Raw genomic sequence first — 21,230 nt, 5'->3', positions numbered from 1 at the left:
TCCATAGGCATACTATATATAATATCTGATTATAATCGGTTCTAAGCTATTTGTTCTAAGTAGGCAGATAAAAGCAGTTTGGTAGATCATGTCTGCTAAATGCCATACATGTAGCGGTAAATATAATGGTAAAAAAAAAAACTGAAAACATATTTGGATTCAGTGTGCAAAAATACATAATAAACAGCTGTTTTTCTTTGCTCTGGGTCTGTCGTACTTAGTTCGTGTGTTTTTTTAAGATGAGGTTTTTCATATGGACTATGCACTGTGCATATAGCATAAGCCACAAGTATCGCATTGGATTTGGTGATCACTTTGTGATTAGTACAGGCTGTGGGAATATTCCGAGCTCTTGCCAAAGGTAGTTTACTAGACATCTTATAGTTCTTTGTACTTAACTTGAAATTAGGCGACCGATTAGTCAAACCGGCTACCTAGGTGGATATCCTACGTTACCTAGCTAACAACTAACAACTGCGTCTGCATGTGGTCGAAAGAAATCTAAATGTATAGAATAATTTTTATAATATGTAAAATATGCCACAAAATGGGCGTGCATTGCTGCATGCCATCAGTTCAGTTCAGCTGCCTTTTCTGCTGCTTGTAGTAGGCTAGCCTTTTTTTTCTCAGAATATCATTAATATCGGACCACACTTTACTTTCATGTTAATAATGCACATTAGGAGATAACACCGATTTCATACAAAGATATGTGATCCTTACAGAAAAGGATATTTTGCGAACTACTTTTCCATGCCGGAAAGTGTGCCCTGTTCGGTGTTCATTGTCTCGGTCTACTGTCCAGTTGTCTAACTTTCTAAAGCAAAGCTGTGGCACTCAGTGATCATCTTTAGGAATTTCACTAACTCTCCAAGACTTGACAGGTGGTGGCGCAACGTATAAAATGTAAAATGTATTTTAAAATGTAACGAGAGGAACGTTTACATGTATAACGGAGTAAAAGTACATTTTTGACCTCGCATATGTACTCCAGTAACAGTACTATTTTAAAACATCTCTTAAAAGTACAATTTGTTCAAAAATGTACTTAGGTAAATGTAACGGAGTAAATGTAGCGCGTTACATTTCGTCACCATGACAAAAATTTGTTGAGAAAACTTTTAAGATCACAAGACCAATAAATTGTGGTCTCGAGACAGCAGTACAGAAAAAAAAACCACTAATGGATTTTCTGGACTGAAAATATGGGTAATATATAGGTTCGATCTACTTTTTAAAATAAACATGTTTGCATAATACGTATTCAATGCGTCTTTTTAATAAATTAGCTGAAAGTGCGACTGCAATTTCGAAATGTGCCACTAGGGAGTACTCGTAAGGGGGGCTGAAACTGCAGGTCTGAAACGGTCTAAAGTTGCGGCGCTGCGGCTCTGCAATTGTGTCCTACTGGCAAACAAGGGGGCTTGCGCGTCTTTGCGCTTGAGCAGTTCAAACTCTGGCCGTGCTAAGTGTGCTGTGTAGTAAGCGATGTAAAACAGGACAACTTCTATATTAGGTCTGCTGCCGATATACTGACTCAAAATAGCTTTAGAATATAAGGAAATTACCCGCCTGTGAGCATTTCTCTGGAAAAATGAGCTGTCTGTAAACTCAAACGAAGTGCGCTCTCTGTTGATTGCGAGTCGTGGACCTCTGTTTCTTTGGTGCTGTATGCTGAGGAACTTTAAGACGTGGTAGAACTTGTTTTTGCATATGGGTCAGTTCAAATGGGGGAAATCTGGGATAAACCAGAATCATACATATTGACAGTGTAAGATGCTGAAAAGGTTTTATTGCGTTTTTCGTACAAATCGAAACCGGGAGAGCAGACTACATGACTGGATTTATGTGAAGCAAATGGGTAAGTCCGTTGTATAACCATGCTTGTTTTCACCATCTAGTTCTATCTGTAGATTTGATTCCATCGTGCATTACATTTATCGTGCATGATATTTAAGCATAATGGATTTGATAAATGGCACTATACTGCTCTTAAATATCCTTCAAATATGTAAAGCATATCCAAATGTTTTTGAATAAAAGTGATTATTTGTGAAATTGCGGAGGAGTTTGAACGGTCAGATAGACTCATGGTTTTGAATCCATATTTCTGAATTCAAAGGTGCAGTGCTTATCCTTGTAACATTTTTGTTTAATAGCGTAGCGTCATTCCGTCGATCAAAATATGTGAGAAAAGTGCATAAGACTGTTATACGTAATAATATCGTTGATTTTTCCTCTTACAGATTGGGGTGTGTTCGACATTTGCAATTCATTAGTTGTGCATGACAGTTACTCTTCTGTTTAAAGTACCTGCAATCTGTGTCTTTTCAATCATAAAGAAAACATAAACAGCACAACTAACACCAGTGCAAATTTGGCAGTGAGACTGCATAGCTTTGAAAAAAGGATGGAAAATACAGTAAATTACTGCATTGCAGAACCCTGAAGTTCCCAAAACCTATGCCATACTTTATTGGTTACACCTTGCTGTCACCGTCCTTATTTAACTGGTCTTGTGCAGTAAAGAAAGTCTGAGAGCACACACCTAAGCAAATATTAGGAGAATAAAAATGATATTTATTCACACTAGTTCATTTAAACAAATCCAAATAAATTAACAACTGCAATTAAGTGCTTGTGTCTGATAGCTTCTCTTCAGTTTATACTACTGATGCTTTATGTCTGCCTCACTATAAATAAACATATACAACAAAACTGAATCTAGTGCAAATGTGGAGGTGAGAATCTTTTTGCTTGTCCAAAAGCAAACTGTTCACAAAACTAATACCATGCAGAAATTTGATTTGTGCAGTATGATTGGTTAGAGCAGCAGGAGTAAAGTGCTTGTCTGCAGGGCAATAACGACTATTTTAAAACTGGAAAGGGCAGTCATTACTCTACTTTAAAGACTCAACATCCACATTGTAAGAGCCACATCAGTCACCATGACAACATTATCAGTCAGTGCAGAAGGCATGTCTTTCCTGGGTCGAGAAGTCTACTCCCCTCCCCCACCCCAATGTATATACATACATACATGACTAACCAGTGAGACTAAACATTGCAAACCTGGAGTTAGGTTCCCTTAAATGTGTTACGTCACGCTGATACCAAAGAGTCCTATACTTATAAATGCCAAATAAATATCACCATGGGCAACGAGTAAGTATGGTGGCCGAGAAGTCCCGTTGCGATGCACATTACCCATCGCATTGCAGATTAAACATGCACTGCAAATACACAAAGCATATTCATCAAAATGACATGTGCTACAATTTACAAACATGATAAATGCTATATCAATTTAGAATACACCTTATTAAATATGACAACATGTGCTGAACATATTTGAAACACAGTGCAACTTCAGAAAACATTACAATTCCAGTCACAACACAGTGGAAGTGTTGATTCCAGGGGATGTGGAGAAGGGATGGATTCTTGGGAGACACAGCAACTGTGGCTAATGAAAAGTAATTCATATTTGCAACTACCGGTTTTATCATTGGAATATGGTACAGAATAAACAACTGACCTATTCGTGTTTCACATTCTTGCTTATTTAACCACTGCTATATTGTAAAGAACACAGCCTTAAAGGATGCTGATTTAAAAAAAAATCCCATTTAAAAATCCCATTTAACACAAATATAAATAACTATCTAGCTACATTCAGACTGTTACTAAAATAGTTCCATTCAACCTAATGAGAATATTATACAACTCAGTTTCTGTCTAAATACCTACATTAAAAATGTGTTATTCATTTCAAATCATATTTTGCATTTATGTAAAACATCACACTTCAGATAAGAATAAGATGAGTAACAATAAGACCAGGATGACCAACATGTCCAAACTTGTCATTGTAGCAGACCAGCTAAACCATCAAACGTGGAATGAAAATGTAGCCTATGCTGTACATTAGTAACACACTATGAATGTAGCTAGCTAACTAAATTATTTAGATAGGTAATTAAATAGGTATTTTTAAATAAGTATTTAGACAGGTATTTATTCTTTAAGGCTGTATTCTGTATAACCTTGCAACAGTAAATACACAAAAATGCATATCATGAACAAGTCATTTGTTCAATCTGTATCAGTCAAACCAACGATAAAATGGTAGTAATCACAAATATCATAATTTCTGAAGTTCCATGGGTTTTCGGAAGTTGCGTGCATAACTTAATTACCCATCCTAAGCAGGGGTGTCACAGTGGGGAAAATCAAGACTGTAAGACTAGACAGACCAACCTGTGCACTGCCTGGATTGACGACAAGAGAGACTATGATTCAGTGCCCTCACATGGATGCTTGAGGCTGTGTAACATCAACAGATTAAATGTTCCTAATCTTTGCAATGTTCCTGAGGTGGAGAAAGGTGGTCCTAGAAATATTATTTACATGAGCTTTGAATGAGGGACTGGGATCCATAATCACTTTAAGATCTTTAACTGTTAAAGAAGATGTGAATGGGAGACCACTGAGATTCATTGAGTTTTTAGAGAACAAGGTCTTAGCTGTTTGTGGGTCTAATAGAAGCACTTCTGTTTTGTTGGGATACCCCCCACCCCCCAATGGAGACATTGACTTTATATTTATCTTTTTCTTTATTGATGTCATAAAGACCATTGTTTGTATATAGATATAAAGTTGATGAGGTACCACAACCACCCTCCATCCCCCCACTCTTCCACAGGAGTGGTTACCTGCCTTTACTTCTGTTTTCCCATGTTTGTTCTGTTTCCATGGTTCCTTGTCTCCTCCCTCCATAGTTTCTAGCTGTTCCTGGTTTGTCTTTCATTTGTGTTCCTATTTAAGCTCTGTGTTCACATTCATACATTGCTGGTCATTCTCTTCTCTTCATAGTTATGCTTCCCTGGTTGTCTCGGTATTCGCTAGTAACGTCCTGGATTCTTTTTGTCTTCCTTTGTCTGGTCTGTAGCCCTCTGGTTGCCCCTTTGTTTCTAATTTTATTTCCCTAGCCTATTCTTGTGTTTTGTTCTCCTTCTTTTTTCCTGTTTGGTTTCCTAATTAGCTCCATTCTGTGTGTACCCCATCTCTTGTGTTTTTTTCAGATGTTCGTTTGTTTCAGGTGCATCTTAATCTTCTGTTAGTTGGTTTTGTTAGCTCTCTCATGTTCTTAGTTATATTTTGTAGTCATATGCTATATGCCCATTAACCTGTTTAGTCTTTCTGTTCATCTCTGTACTGTGAAATTCCTTTGCTTTATTTGATTTTTGTTCATTAAACTTGCTTTCGCTTGTTTTACTCTGTCTAGGAATGTTCTCGTTTCTGTCATGACTTGCTATGATTCTGGTTTTAACTAGCCTACCTGTACTCACTCATTCGAGCCGATGTGTTCGCCCTTAACCCCATTATATTCGTGTGGAAATATATCTAATACCAACATCTCAGACAACACCCAAAACTTTACAATGAATGTCTTGCACAAATCAAAAATGCGTGTAAAAATGCCCCCTCCATGACAATAAAACCCCAACAATTACTGATGCATTTGTGAATGTTACGCCGAATGAGAAATACAAACGGAAAACACAGATGCTGTCTCACATTACCTAGTGAGGGACATGGTGCACATGTATGCTGTCAGCGAAGTATATCAGAAACTAATTAATACACATAACTGAAGATATAAGTTACCTTTACGCAGCTGCTTTTCAGAAACTACTGACAGCAAATGCAAAGCTGAAGTTAACATGGCTAAAGTAGATGTTACTTGAAATGTGAGTCAAATGCAGACCTTTGGGCAATTTGAGTAATATAATTTGATGCTGTTGCAATACTACAAAAGTTTTAGAAATAACTGTATTTGTTGTAATTTAGAAACAGTATATCCTGTAATATTTTTGTTTGGACCAAAACTGTTCCTACACATCAACTTCTATTTTTAATTTACTTAGCTTATGTATGTATATAAATATAAATGTACATATAAAGTACATTAATACACTTAGTATTATGTACATTAAAACTGAAATGCTTGTGGAACAAATGAAAATTTAGATCTACTTTTAGTAAATAGCAGGTATAAAAATGGACTATTCCATTGCTATAGTACTTCACCTTCTTCACTGAGTAATGGCTTGTAAATTAGGCTGTTGAATGTCACCAGTGGCCACCCATTACCTGTACTCATTAGGGTATGTTTTGCACTATTAGCTCTAATTCGTACTCGTCAGTACTGTTTTGGCTGGTTGTGCCTGTTGAATTGGTGTTATCAGTGAGAGAGTTTTCTGAGGTTTTTTTTTTTTTTTGGCATAAACCTTTTTTTTTTTTTCTTCACATTGTGGTTTGAACTACCAAGGCAGTGTTCTAGGAAAGTAGTTTAGCTGTGCTAACTATTTGGAGAACCTTTACATTACCTTCTTCACATTGCCAAATGCGATTTTATGGAAGGAAGGAGCTCAAGAAGAGGAGAGAGTTGCTCATAAGTATACACATAAGAAGCACACGCCTTCAGAAAGCAGCGGGTTCCTTTTAAGATTACTAAGCACAGTCTGCTGCACCTCCTGACACAGAAGAGTTCTTTTCTTTTGCACAGAGCATACATGTGTGCCTTTCATCAGCTGTAGTCTGCTTGGTGTGTTTGAGTCTAAATACAAACAGGCAACAAGGGGGCAGATGGAAGACGATCATCAGTTGCTCGCAGCTGGTGTTAGATCTTCAGTGTCAATTTGGTGTGTCTCTACCCTAACACTCCTCGTTCAACGAGTCTAGGACTTGTGAAGGTGGTAATTAGACTGAAAGCAGGAGCAGAGTTTATGGCCACTCCTACCACCCCTGGCAAAAATTATGGAATCACCAAACTTACAGGATTTTCAGCCAATCTTTTTCTTCATAGGAAATATACAAATCACAGATATGAGCCAAAACAATTTTGACAAAAAAAATCACAATATGTTGTGCCTTTTCAGGCTTTTGTGGACTTCGCTAATGAAAACAATATTCTACTGGCTCCAACTTTACTGAGCAGCAGTTGATAGATCAGTTTTGCAGGATGCAGCCTTATCATGGACCAATTTTGAAAATTTCCACCCTACATTTTCATTTGGAATTAGGTTCCAGTCTGTTTGCTAACTGTGTCACTGAGTTGATATGCCTTTTTTTTTTTTTTTTTTTTGTGCTGTGGCAAGATGCACCATCATCCTGAAAATAACATCATCATCAATGGAATGTGCAAGTGCATTGACTGTTGAGACTGATTGTCACCCCTCTGATCATTTACCTTACCTGCAGCCCCATATAATAAACAAGTAGGGAAATCTTAATTTGCATGTTATTACATTGAGATATGCGACAAATTCAAAGACCGTGAGGTATGCAATTATGCAAGAATATTTTGGATTCTTTTTTTGTTATTGTTACTTTGACAAACTCCTTTGTCACTTGGCTAATGATGATTAAGCTTGGATGTTCAGTTTAGGTAGTTAAGAGAATTACAGAAATTGAAAATGCTATCCTGGTATCCCTGAAAAGGTCCAGCTTCAAGACAACCAGATGATGATCTCCTCCATCAACTGCTGGGTCATTGCAGGGTAATTCTAGTCCCCTAAACTAAGTCATGGGCTTAGTCAGCAAAAGCAATCCACCTTTAGTCTGGTCCAAACCCAAACACATGGCAAGTTTGAATTAAAAGGCCCTGTTGAAACCAAGTATGGCATAATAACTCCATTTCTATTTACAGTGGTTAATGACCATTGGGTAACTGTAAATCTTGGGCAACAGGTTAAGGAATCACCTGCTTTTACAGAATAATCAATCAATAATCAGTGTAATCAAAAATTTTTTTTGTTTTGTTTTAATCATGCTTGGTTCACCATAAATGAACCACCATAAATGAATAATTTCTGTTATGTTAATTTTCCTTTTGTTATAGCGGTTTTCTTTAATGCAATGTTTGATAAGGTACCACCTCTTATTTTATAATTTCAGTGCATTTTCTAGTTGCTGATTATCACTGAATTAATATTTATCGACTAAAACGTGGTCTGCGGGTGATGTGTTTAATTTTGGTATAGGCTTTAATGACTATATTAAAGAACTTGTCACTTATGAGTTGATACTAAATTAATATCTGTTAAAATTAACTATTAATCAATCATTAATTACACTTTCCCTGGAATCTGGGTGATAACAATTTAATTTCCAATTTATTAAAGTGTTCATACTGCTACATCAGTGTAGCTAGCTGTAGTCTGTAACTTCATCTTGTCAAAATGTGTATAAAGTGGGAGTAAAAGTGAGCTGTGTTCCACTAAGGTTGCTAGGTAGTCAGTGGTTAGTAATGTTAGCATGTTGTGGTAGGGGAAAATGTCGAGTCAAGTCAAATTTATTTATATAGGGCTTTTTACAACAGATGTTGTCACGAAGCAGCTTTATAAATGACCGAGTCCAAGCCCCCAGTGAGCAAGCCAAGGATGACAGTGGCAAGGAAAAACTCCCTAGAGCACGAGGAAGAAACCTTGAGAGGAGCCAAGACTCAAAGGGGGGCTCATCCTCCGCTGGCTGACAACAGACACCACAATAGTAACAATATAGACAACAAGGGGCAGAATAAGTAGTGAAAGAGAAAAAATTTAAAAAAAAAAAAAAAAAAAAAAAAAAAAGAAATTTATGTCTGGTCATGGTGGTGTGCGTGTGTATGAACCCATCCCGCAAGAGAACGTCCATTAAGGGCAACAGAGAAGTATTTGGCTGGGGTGGAGGTGCGGTGGGCTACAGGAGGAGACATCAGGAGGTGAAGGGAGTAGGCATGGCAGCTGAGACGGGTTGAGGCTCAGTAACATCATGACATCAGCTTTCCCATTTATGACGATTATGAACCAATCATTGGGGTAAAGGGCAGATATATATAGTAACAGACAAATTATACATTATATTTACCAACTGAAGAAAAATGATTACTCAATATATCTACTAAAACAACTACTGCACTTGTTTTTATATCCTTTGGAAATACAATGCATTTAAATTTACATTTACAGCATTTAGCAGATGCTTAGCTGCTTGCTCCATGGAAAAGGAAAATGCAAGGCTGGGTTTTTTTTTTAAACTTATTTACATACAAACACACATATGAAAATAACATCCATGTGTATATTTTCCTTATGTGTATTCTCTCTGACAGAGAGATCTAAGTCTAAGGATCTCTGATCCTTAGACTCTTTCCTTAAACAATGTACTTAAAGTATTCAAACCTCTTGTATTTCCCATTGAAGTCTCCCATACAGTGCTCTGTAGAGATTTCAAAACAGTAAGGCTTGAGTTCACACTGGTGATTGCTGTGGACATCAAACTGACTAACAGCCAAAAATCTGTAGGCATTTGTTGATGAATTCAGATATTGTAAATGGTGGCGAAGGTTTAACATGAAATCCTAATTTTAATCTTTCTGCTCACTTAGAGAATCAGTACGGAGTGTGGAGGGGTCATTGCCAGCTGGTGAATTCAATTCTCTGATTCATATAAGTGTGTGGCCCAGCTGGCTGAGCAGCAGAGATGTACCAGGAGGTGGCCTTCCTTGCAGGCAACACTGAACATCAGTTTACCACCTTTAACTTCAACCCTTTAGAAAATCCTTTGGAAATTAGCACCAAAAAGGGCATCTTCTACAAACGTGCCCAACATCTTCTGAGGCCTTTCTGTCAAGATGAAGAAATTCAATGTCAAACAGCTTTTACAGATGAAACTCTCTCAACTGACAATACCGCCATTATTAATGTCGGTGGTATCCGTTACCGAATCCCATGGTCAACACTTGAGGAGTTCCCGCTGACACGGCTGGGGAAGCTGCACAACTGCAGCAGTGCAGAAGAAATCCTAGATTTGTGTGATGACTATGATGCAAGATGTAATGAGTTCTTTTTTGACCGCAGCCCAAGTGCTTTCCGTTCCATTGTGACATTCATGGCTGCTGGTAAGCTCCGACTTCTGCGGGAGATGTGTGCTTTGTCATTCCAGGAAGAGCTGTTGTACTGGGGTGTGGAGGAGGCCAGCCTGGAGTGGTGCTGCCTGAGAAAGCTGCGGTACAGACAGGAGGAGCAACGCGAGCACATGCGACAGGAGGAGGAAGACACTGAGCTGGTGTTACCCCAATCCTGTGAGGAGGCACGGGGAGCCAGGGCCCAGCAAGAGGGTTTGCTGGCTGGATGCATGCGCCAGCTAAGGGACATGGTGGAGAACCCGCACTCAGGTCTGCCAGGGAAGATCTTTGCCTTCTTGTCAGTGGTGTTTGTAGTCATCACTGCGGTTACTTTGTGTACTAGTACCATGCCAGACCTAAGAGAAGAGGAAGAAAGGGTAAGTGTAGGCTTACCCACTTTGCACTGTTTTCTCAGGTATCTGAGACATAAAGCAATCATTATTAAGAGACAGGTGTATGTATGCTGCACAAATTTTCATAATTTTGTTATTCATAGTGTTTTATGTGCCTGTATTATCATTCAGTTTTCTGAAGACAAATATTTGTTGTGGGGGAATCATAATTATATCTTTGGTGTTTTTCTCTCAGCACACACTGCTTGTTAAACAAAAAGACAAAAAAAAGTTAACTAGCTCCTGGATGACACCAATAAAGGCAGATCAAGAAAAATCCTATAAGTGCTCAATCAAAGCTACATGGGGCAATAAGTGGAGATAGGTTAAGGAATGCACAGGGGTCTGATCAAAAAATCACTCTATTTCTTTTAAAACAGTGTGCAGACCTGTTTTTTAAGAATGACATTTTGAAGTCTAACTTTCTTTTAGTGGGGAGTAGTCAGACCCTTCTAATCCTTCAGAGAAACAATAACAAAACTGATGGAAAAATAATACAGCGCTTTTACAACAGCTGCAGTTCACAAAGCAGCTTTACACATGTCCGAATCCAAGCAGCCAGTGAGAAGCCAAGGGCGACAGTGGCAAGGAACAACTCCCTAGAGCACGAGGAGGAAACCTTGAGAGGAGCCAACACTCAAGGACGGGGCCCATCCTCCTCTGGCCAACAATGGACACTACAATATTAACAATATAAACAATAAAGAGCAAACATATTTAGTTTTAAAAAAGTAATATAAAAACTCTATTGATACAGGCTACATATTCTTGGTTACTATAAGGAACACTTTTATCTGAGTGTAACTAATCAAAACTGCTCATTAGTATCTGCAGGGACTCTGCTGTGAATGTGCCCATTCTGGTGACATTCTGAAAAGTTCTGTGATGTAAGCCTATTAGCAAAATGGCAGGAAATCTGACCAATGAAACTTGATTTTCACAATGGAATTTCCTTATAGCAGCCATGCATTCTGAAGGAGTAAAACGTCAATTTCGAATGATGACTACAAAGGAGACATTATGACATGCCTAATTGAAAAGACTGTTCAAGGCTACCTTTTAATGATTTCTCAATAATTCAATGAGTTCGGACAACTTCATCTATAGCCAGAATGGAAAAATAGCCCAAAAGGAAAAGATATTAGCTTCTAGGGGTGTTGTGATATACCAGTATTGACAATACCCATCATATTTTCAAATATTTGAATATTTTGAATATTTTCATATTTTTTATATTTTACTAATATAATGTTAATAACACATAATATTGTAAATAATAAAGCAAATGTTTTCTTTACTGGACACCATATGATTTTCATACAACTGAGTCATGTTGTGGTCTGAAATAATACAGGAAATAACAAAAAAATATTATATAATTTACCACTGGTTAGTATTGCCGATTTGAAGATCATTATCTTAGCATATTATTAGCAGTCTACCACTTAGCTTACCAGATCACATCATAGGCTAATATCAATACCAGAACTGCATCATAGGCTAATGTAAGTACCAGATAAACATTTAAGCAATAAACATTTAACTCTAACGACATACACTGCTGTTTATATAGTGTCTATATATTATATAGTAGCTAGACATCAGTTATTTACTTTAGGTCATGTATGTCTACAGTTGCATATTCACATTACTCTTTTTTACTGATATCCGGAAAAGATGAATACAAAGCAATAGCTCAGGTAAAAAGCAGGAGAATGAACCCAATATATAAACTATTTTTATTCATGCTGAATTGATCGATATAAAAAGTCTAAATTAAGTCTTATTTGTAGAGAAAAATCCAAATTAAGTCTTTGAATAAGCAGTCTGAATTAATTATGATGCTGTCAGGCTTTAATAAGTGTGGGAAGCCTTGGAGACCACCTATAATTGTCTTCACTCCTCCATGGGAATAATTAAAACAATGTGGGGGCAGACAATTCAAATCACTATAAAATCACTGGAGCTGTCACTTCCTGCCAATTTATTTTTTTTGTAACATTTTCACACACTGAACCTGAACTCTGCAAAATAATATCTAATCTACTGAAGATCATGAATATTTACTGGTATGTTCTTTCCCAACATGATTCTGCTTTTTCATATTAAATCCATCAGCTGTAGAACAGCTACCAACTATGCAGGTAATCCTGTTGCAGTGTTTTTGTTTAAAGCAGATGTGCGTTCTGAGAAAGGGTCAGCGAGGTTATGCTCAAGTGGGTAACTGTCTACCTTCAATCTGATACTGTGTAAAAGCACTGTGAATGAAATGGAGGAAAGAAAAATGCACTTAGTGAAAAAGCTTTCCATTGAAGGACAACAATAAAGCAGCACACCATGCTCATTTGCCAGGTGCAGAGCTAATGACAATTTTCTTTACCAAAAACGGAAATATGCTTTGTCCATTGTGCATATATATACACCTAATAAAACAGACCTGGACAATCACACACACACACAGGTTTACCATGTATTTTGGTTTACAATTGCATGCATTTTACAACTGTAAATGAACAAAAGACTGCATTCAATCCTTTAAATATCATCAGAAAAAAGGTTGTTTTGAATTCTTCCAGTAACATATTTATGTTTTTTCTCTCAGTTTATGAAATGAAAATAGTCATTTCAGTAAATCTATGGTTTACTGAGATTAAATGGACCATAAATAACATACCCAATATTTAGGTATGACCAACTGACCTCCTCCCATTGATTTCTTGTTTGTGTTCCTCACTGTATAGTTTGACACCGATGTCTAGTTATGCTGCTGTGAAAATAATTGTTGTCTTTCATAGTGAACATAGAAATATTGTATGTAAATTGAAAAATTATTAATTTCTTCACATCAAGAGCTTGTTGATTCCAAGAGAATCTGTTCATTAATCAGACACAGGTTAAGGGTTAAGTCCAGTCAGCTAATTTGGGAGCAATGAAAAGTTATAAAATGGAAGAGAAAGAAATCAAAATAGAGCACAAACACCAAATACTTATCCACCCTCCCTTATGTTCTCTCTAGGGTGAGTGCTCCCAGAGATGCTACAATATCTTTGTCCTGGAGACGGTCTGTGTGGGATGGTTTTCCTTCGAATTCCTGCTGCGCTTCATCCAAACACAGGACAAATGTATATTCCTGCGCACACCACTCAACATCATTGACATAGTGGCCATCCTACCCTACTACATCACTCTGATTGTGGACTCTGTGTCAGTGAGCAACCGACCTACTGCCTCAGGAAACAATTTGGAGAAGGTGGGCTTGGTGCTGCGTGTCCTGCGAGCTCTGCGGATTTTCTATGTGATGCGATTAGCGCGTCATTCTCTAGGTCTGCAGACGCTGGGGCTGACCATACGCCGTTGCACGCGTGAGTTTGGCCTGGTACTGCTCTTCCTATGTGTTGCCATGGCACTGTTCTCTCCTCTAGTCTTCTTGGCTGAGAGCGAGATGGGTGCCAAGCAGGAGTTTACCAGCATCCCTGGCAGCTACTGGTGGGCTGTCATCTCTATGACGACAGTTGGATATGGTGACATGGTGCCTCGCAGTATTCCAGGACAGGTGGTGGCACTGAGTGGCATCCTGAGTGGAATTCTACTCATGGCATTTCCAGTCACATCCATATTCCACACATTTTCCCGCTCCTACCTGGAGCTGAAGGAAGAGGAAAGTCGTGCCAAGTCCCAAAACAGCGAGGACTCGCAGGATACAGACAGCTCCCTCCATGGAATCACTGAACACACTGTAGTTGCCAGCGCACTCCATCACAGATCTGTAACTATGGCAATTCCAGTGGCTCCAGAGGTTAGGCAGTCACCTAATAATCACTAAAGAAAACAGAAAATATAGGAAGTAGAGAAAGGATGCCTGCTTACAAGTGCCTACTAAAGGTACTGGGGCAGTAGAGCCAAAGGTATGATTGAAAATATGGGCAAATATGAGGAAAACGTATGTCACTGTTTACTTTTAACTGTGTGTGTGTATGAATATGAATTTTTCCAAATTGAAATGTCAAAAATGACATTATATAACCATATTTATCTTCCTTTAGGATGCCTGTTTTCTGCAATCAGTTTTTGTTTGTATTGAGGATTTCTGATTTCTGTATGTCTTCACTAACAGCTAGTAACAACTGAAAAATATGTATGCACAGAGAATTTCTGTGCTTTATGTGTTGTTTTAAAACTATATTAGCAGTAAATAGTTTAAATATTAGAAATAAGAAAATAATGAGACTTCAGTGGCTTATAACCATTGGGGCATACTACTGGTCAGCAGCATAAAACTGGGAATCTACAATTGCATTCACCATGTGATAGAATGGACAGAGTGGAATTAAGTCAATTGAAATCTGTGTTTACACATGCAAAGCACACCTCTAAGCACATATTAGTGGCAGACCAACTATTGACACTTTGCTCTGTTTCAAAAAGACTGCTAAATTGTTTTGCATCCACCTTTACAGCACAAAGAGCTGTTTATGACTTTAAAACATTAGGTACTGCATAGATCATTTTCAATAAGAAAATAATATTTTCATGTAGGTTTTCTCTAGACTCAGGATCCTTTTAAATACTCTGGAGTAGCACAAACGTCCAGATTTTTCATACATCAATAGGATATGTATTTCTAAATGGCCAGTGTAACAAGGTCTATTGTCATTTTCACTATTGTTCAACATGCCATTTACAATTCTAGCTATATTCAGTATTGCTGTACAAGCTAAAAAAAAAAATTCCAATATAATAGCGTAATAAAACACTGAAAATGAAAAACATTAAGTACATTTATGTATCTTAAACCACATGCATTTTGGTAGCATAGTGCATTATTCAAACAGCATTGTTTGATGTTAATTGGTCAAATATAAAGTATTTTGTTTCGAGTTCCCTTGCTGGAATTATGTTCTTGAAAACAACTGACCTTTCATCAAATGCAACCACTTACATTACATCCCACTGTGGGAACTCTCACAAAACACACAAAACATCTAGCATCTTCAATTAGTACAATTAATAAGCAGCTTAACACAGACCTTTTTTCATTCTTTTTTAATTAATTATTTTTTTTCAAAAATAGTGAATTTTAGTACTTATTTTATTCATTTTACCATTGGTTTTACTGCATTTCAGCTAATCTTTCTTTTATTTGCTACTTCCTTTGATCTGAATTTTAAAGTATAAAAGGTGCTATACAAATAGATTAATTAACTAAATCAAATTGTATTTCTATTATTATTATTACTACATACTGTGGCAAACCACAAGGCTACCAATATAAGGCCAGAGTAGCATCTATTATGTATTCTGCCTTGTTAACAAACAGATAGCCTTAGGAACTGAATCATAACCTCTCAAAATTGAAATGAAAGGGCATTGCATATACTAGATCATGTGAGCTTATATAATTTTTTAAAATTATAATTGTGGACTTGGCCCTACTGCAGAAATATAGGACCAGACATTCTCTGTAAGCACTATGTTCACAAAGGACAATACAGGTTCTGCCAATACAAATGCTGGGATAATGTAAACAGCCACAAAGAATACAAACTTGTATCCTATTTTAATAAGAACTATTAGTCTATTCACCACGCATACACCATTTAGCAGACTGCAACAATCTGACCATGCAGTAAACTTATTTTTAGTGAGATAAAACCAAAATAAAGCCATAAAAATGTAACATTCTAGCCAAACAGCAAAACCATGTATAGGGAATTAAATACGTGTTCAACAATCTTTTGATGAAGTCTGACAAAGATTGTAAATGAACCATTAAAGTTGCTTAAAGTCATTCATGTTGTACTATAAAGTGCTGATTATTTTGAAGTAAATATACTAAAAGGCCACCTGTTTAGCTATATATAAAATTTAAAAGCATGTAAACTGTTGCTCTCTGATTACAAATGCAATGAATACACATAAAAAAAGGCGACTGGATTTAACATAAATTATGCTAAATGTACACTTAAAGCCCATCAAGAAACATTTTGCATATTATCATGGCGGAATATGGCTAAAATAATTATACATTTCACATATGAAATTCATACATTTCATAATACAGAATGTTGACAATAATTGTTTGGAAAAGCTAAAATGGTGTTGAAAACCATTTTGTATTAAAATACAAAAATAAACAATGACTGCCCAAAAAGAACATCCAAGCTTTTCAACATAAATAACTTATACATATGCAAAACATAATTCTGATATGATTTATGAATACAAATGTAAGAAAAATAACATATTACTTGGATCAGCATTTTGTTGGAGTACACAGTATACAAACTGTTTTTTTAATGCATAAAACAAGGACAATGAGCAGTAACAGAGATAAAGGTGCATCATACATGAATACATAACTAACCAGTCCTATACCTTCGCAGAAACCCACTGTTGATAATATAGTCACATTTTCATCTGAGAGTCATTCTTTGGTGGACCAGGATTGGGCAGTCATTTTATGGTAGTATGATTATGTTGGACCTTTGTCCAATCCTTTTTTGTCGATTATGACCAAAATCTAAAAATACCACTTAAGTACATTAAAGTACATTAATGTACTAAAGTACATTAAGTGCTACAATGTGTTTAAATAATTGAGTGGCACTGACACAGAAATTGTATATTAATTATTACCTAGTGCACAACAAAACATTTGGTTTGCTTTGGCACTAGCAAACAATAAAGTCAGATAACAAGAACTGTGTATGATTCAGATTTCTTAAAAAATCAGCATACAGAAGAGTCCCCAAAATGCCTTGTGTTTAACATCAGCCTAGAAAATACAATGAAATTACAGAACAAAATGAAAATGTCTAGATGACAATATGCTGTATCCCATTGTGTTCAGTTTCAAATTTAAGTTCTTCAAGCACCCAAGCTTTCCCTACAGATCCATATAAGAACACTGCTTTTAAAATGCCCAGTATAGCAGAAATGGCATTGTCTTCTGTACAAATGCATTTCAAAAGGGAATATATTGCTATTTCACACCAGTCAAAATAACTTTTTGTACCGATATCACTTATCACTGGACTATTTTAAAACTACTCAGAATAATCAAATCTGACTTAGAAGGTAGAACAAAAATGTATTATAATGAAAAATTACATACAATTCTACTGAAGTGATTCAGGAATATCAGCCTTGAACTTTTACCCACTAAATACCTTTTTAAAATCAATATTCACCACATATTCAATAACTCATAAGAGTGCATAATAATATTACTCACTATGAGCATGCCTTACTACAACACTTCAAATAGCACCTTCATTTAGCACTCAAAGAACAGTATATATTTGAACCTTTGGCCCCAGATTACATCATGATTAAGGGTTTAAAACTCAAATGATAATCAGCAATATCATCCAGAGATAGTACCCAAAACAACATGATGTCGCTCAGATGGTCCTGCAGTTGAAATGACTGTACTACTAAATGACTAATTCACATAAGAGGATGCAAAGGGATGATGCATTCCTCATATTAATCTTTAAAGCATGTGGGATATTTTTTCTTTTGGAGTATTGGTTGTAAAAGAATATTCCCAGTTTCTGCAAGCCAATTATAAAGGGAGTGTTTTTGAACACAGCATGAGTTACAACTCAACACATTCATAGCAAACAGAAGTCATACCAGCAAGACACAAACCCATTTAGTTTCTAAGCACTAAATGGCTAATCATCAACAAACAATATAACAATGGTGAAATATACATCAATTGTTTGTCAGTCCAGTGGGAAAAGCTGTTTTAAAAATACATTACTACTTCTGTGAAAGTAAACCAGCCCTTTTTTGTATCTAAGGCAGACATTTTTATTCTCAATAATTATTGTCCTGGACTCATATACAAAAAATACAGCTTCTGACTATAAAACAGTAGCTGAGCAGTGAGGTCAGAATCTTGTGTGGCATAAATACATGTACAGAGCCTGTGTGCATGCAGTCATTCACCCATGAACATGTAACCTTCTGTAATACGCAAGCATACAATAAATAAGAATCCATCAGTTCAGCGATGAAACATGAAAAGTGACAAAAGTCCAGGTCATCGTCAGGCAACAGTCTTCCCAAACTCAGACATTTTAAATGTTAAGAGTTTGTATGCCCATGCCTGCTGTGGATGCTTCTTGTGAATACAGTGTCTTACAGTGCCTTAGCGCTTGTGGTGTGTGTGGTGTGTGAAGCAGGTTTCTGTGGGTATCGGCTGTAGTAGTACACCTGGGAGAGGATGGCGATGTCCACACACACCTGCAACAAGCCACAGATCCAGAACTGCATAGGAGCCTGAGTTACCATGAAATAACCTGTTTTAAAGGTGTCTCCACTTGTCCACATCAACACCATTTTGATGCTAGAAAGAGAGAAGAAAGAAATATTATGGCACATTTTTCACTTAGACCGATTTCCATTTGTAACAAACAAAAATGTTTTAAGATTGTTTTGAAAGATGAGGAAATGAAGTTTCCTTGTTCTTTACAAAACCACCACTGAGGAACATTAACTCTTATTACGATCAAATTGCATGTTAGATAATAGCATATAAAGCAGTTTTAATTAGTGAGCTGCATAATTTATCATTGGCTAGCCAGAGATTGCAGACACGGCTCAGCTTATCACATATAGCGATCGTAGTGTCACAATCTAATAACAGCTTTATATGGCTGCAACTATAATGATCAACTTGCAGTTATATTTTAGTGAGGAACAGCTGCCTGTCTGTGTTAAAACACATCTGAGGAAGTTCTTTGCACTTCTATTTCACTGCTACTCTTTTTCTGGTCTTTGTGATCTCATCACATGAAATCAGTGTGTAAAACACGATGTTTAAGCATGCTGCCTTATTTTGGAAAAAAATGTTTCAAACATCTGTATCAAATAATAGGTAGGTCAAAATTGTTTTGTTTTTTTCACAACATATGGCAAATAACCACATGGCAAGGATTCCTCTTATTTTATGGCTTGGAAAATAAACAGCACAAACAAATTCAAATAAAACTTCTGAAAAGGCTAAACTGTTTAGCAGGAATTCATCATCATGACTTGTTTTTACAGAACATGAAGCTGTGTGGAGCCACAGGACAGTGTTGTTATGGCAACCTAATGGAGTTTGAACAGGTGCATTTCTTCTTGTAGACCGCTTCTTTAAATTGATCATCTCAAAAGAAGAAACAGCATCAGACTGATGGAGGAAAAAATAAATCTCAAAACTGTCCATTCTAAAAAAATTATAACCTGTAACAAATTTGTCAGCCCTCAGGATCCTGGGTGCATTGAACTGTGGGTGACAGCTCAATGCTGCTCAATGAAAATGTTTAAAAAGTGACAATTACAGTATTATAATTAATTATTATCCATAATTTTTTAAAGTCAAAGCCCCCAATGAGGAAGCCAAGGGCGACAGTGGCAATGAAAAACTCCCTAGAGCACGAGGAAGAAACCTTGAGAGGAACCAAGATTTAAAAGGGGGGGGGGGGACACACCATCCTCCTCCGTCTGACAACGGACGCTACAATAGCAATACTCTCTCACACGCACGCGCGCACACACACACACACATACAGTCCTTCTTCAGTGTTACATTTTAACGTATGCAAATATCCCAGCAAAATCTATATAAATAAGAACGAGTCTTAGGACGCCTATTATATTGTAAAATAACCACATCAAAAAAAAGTGCCACCCAGCTGTAGGCATCTTGGCAGCCTCTCTGACTAGTTTATTCCTAGTCTTCTTATCAATTTTAGAGGGATATCCTGTTCTTAGTAATGTCACTTATGTGCCATATTTTCACCACTTATTTATTTTTGTTTTTACAATGTTCTATGATATGTACAATGCCTTGGATTTTTTATAACTCTCCTAATTAATATTTTTCAAAAATGACATCCTGTACCTGCTTTGTAAGTCCTGTGTGATTATATTAAAGATTATTACATCAACTGCACTGCAAACAATCAGAGGGATCAGCAATAACCCAGCGGAGCAAAATGGTCAAGTATGGTCTGTAGATCAGCAAGATGGCAAGGTTATGGCCTGCTGCACTCCCATTAGCTGAAGCTTACTTGCTTGGGCACCCAAACAGCAACACACTGCAGTAGTCTAATATAGAAGATGCTAAACCATGCATTACTTTCTCATTATTATGTTGGGTTAGTATATATCTTGTTTAGGATATTTCTCTTAAATTATATGCTGTTTAACAGATTTTACCTTACATTTTAATGAAAATGCTTACCTACTGTACTCAACAAGACTTCACAGTGGCTGTTGGAGACAGTGTCAAAGTAAAAAGCGATGCATGCTGTCAGAGACAGAGTAAATAGTGATACATGCTGAGCAGGGACAAGCTGACATCCAAGGAGAAGTGTTATGCAACAGACTCTATGCTTCCCTACTATGCTAACTGCCACTACAAACCACCAATGGCTGCTTATGTTCCCAAACCAAATCTGGAACGCTTTCTAGTGCAGGAGGAACAAACACCCACACAGCAAAGCAGAGCTGCTACAGGATACAAAGGGACAGCACTGAAAGGATGTGGAGTTCAACTAAAAGGATGTGGTGAACCTGATGCACAACTAAAATCACCTCTTCCTATAAACTTGAAACCACACAGTATGTGAAGTATAAAGTGTTTCAAGTCTTAAAACTCCCAGCATGTGAAAAAGCAAGCAACAATTAGTGTTTTACAGTGTGTACAGTGCTTATATTTTGATGCAGTGAGAGAAAAAAAACACCCGAGTTGAGTATTCCTCATCAAAGCTTCAAATAACATCATACTTGCATCCCCACCAAAACAAACAAACAAACAAAAACATACTTGTTTATACCGAGCTAGATATTCCCAGTAAATCAGTGTGACTTTAAGTATTATGAATGAA

The 21,230-nt window shown here is 36.9% G+C and overlaps 2 protein-coding genes across 3 annotated transcripts in view; one reads left to right on the top strand and one right to left on the bottom strand.

The window, feature by feature from the left end:
• Window positions 1–1,454: 1,454 nt before the first annotated feature.
• On the top strand, window positions 1,455–15,789 carry kcng2 (potassium voltage-gated channel, subfamily G, member 2). The gene is made up of 3 exons (XM_027006650.2): window positions 1,455–1,861; window positions 9,434–10,329; window positions 13,361–15,789. Exons 2-3 carry the CDS (start codon window positions 9,529–9,531, stop codon window positions 14,165–14,167), a joined length of 1,608 nt encoding a protein of 535 aa, XP_026862451.2. The 5' UTR covers window positions 1,455–1,861; window positions 9,434–9,528; the 3' UTR covers window positions 14,168–15,789.
• Window positions 15,790–15,882: 93 nt separating this feature from the next.
• Window positions 15,883–21,230, bottom strand: part of slc66a2 (solute carrier family 66 member 2) — a 23,116-nt gene continuing 17,768 nt past the window's right edge. For both annotated transcript variants that reach the window (XM_035525304.1, XM_035525305.1), the window contains one exon: window positions 15,883–18,700. In XM_035525304.1, the coding sequence (XP_035381197.1) occupies window positions 18,493–18,700 (208 nt within the window). In that variant the 3' untranslated portion in view covers window positions 15,883–18,492. The remainder of the gene's footprint in view (window positions 18,701–21,230) is intronic.

The sequence above is a fragment of the Electrophorus electricus genome, chromosome 4, assembly GCF_013358815.1.
Source record: "Electrophorus electricus isolate fEleEle1 chromosome 4, fEleEle1.pri, whole genome shotgun sequence".
Classification (NCBI taxonomy): domain Eukaryota; kingdom Metazoa; phylum Chordata; class Actinopteri; order Gymnotiformes; family Gymnotidae; genus Electrophorus; species Electrophorus electricus.
This window is presented reverse-complemented; position numbering and strand designations above follow the sequence as displayed.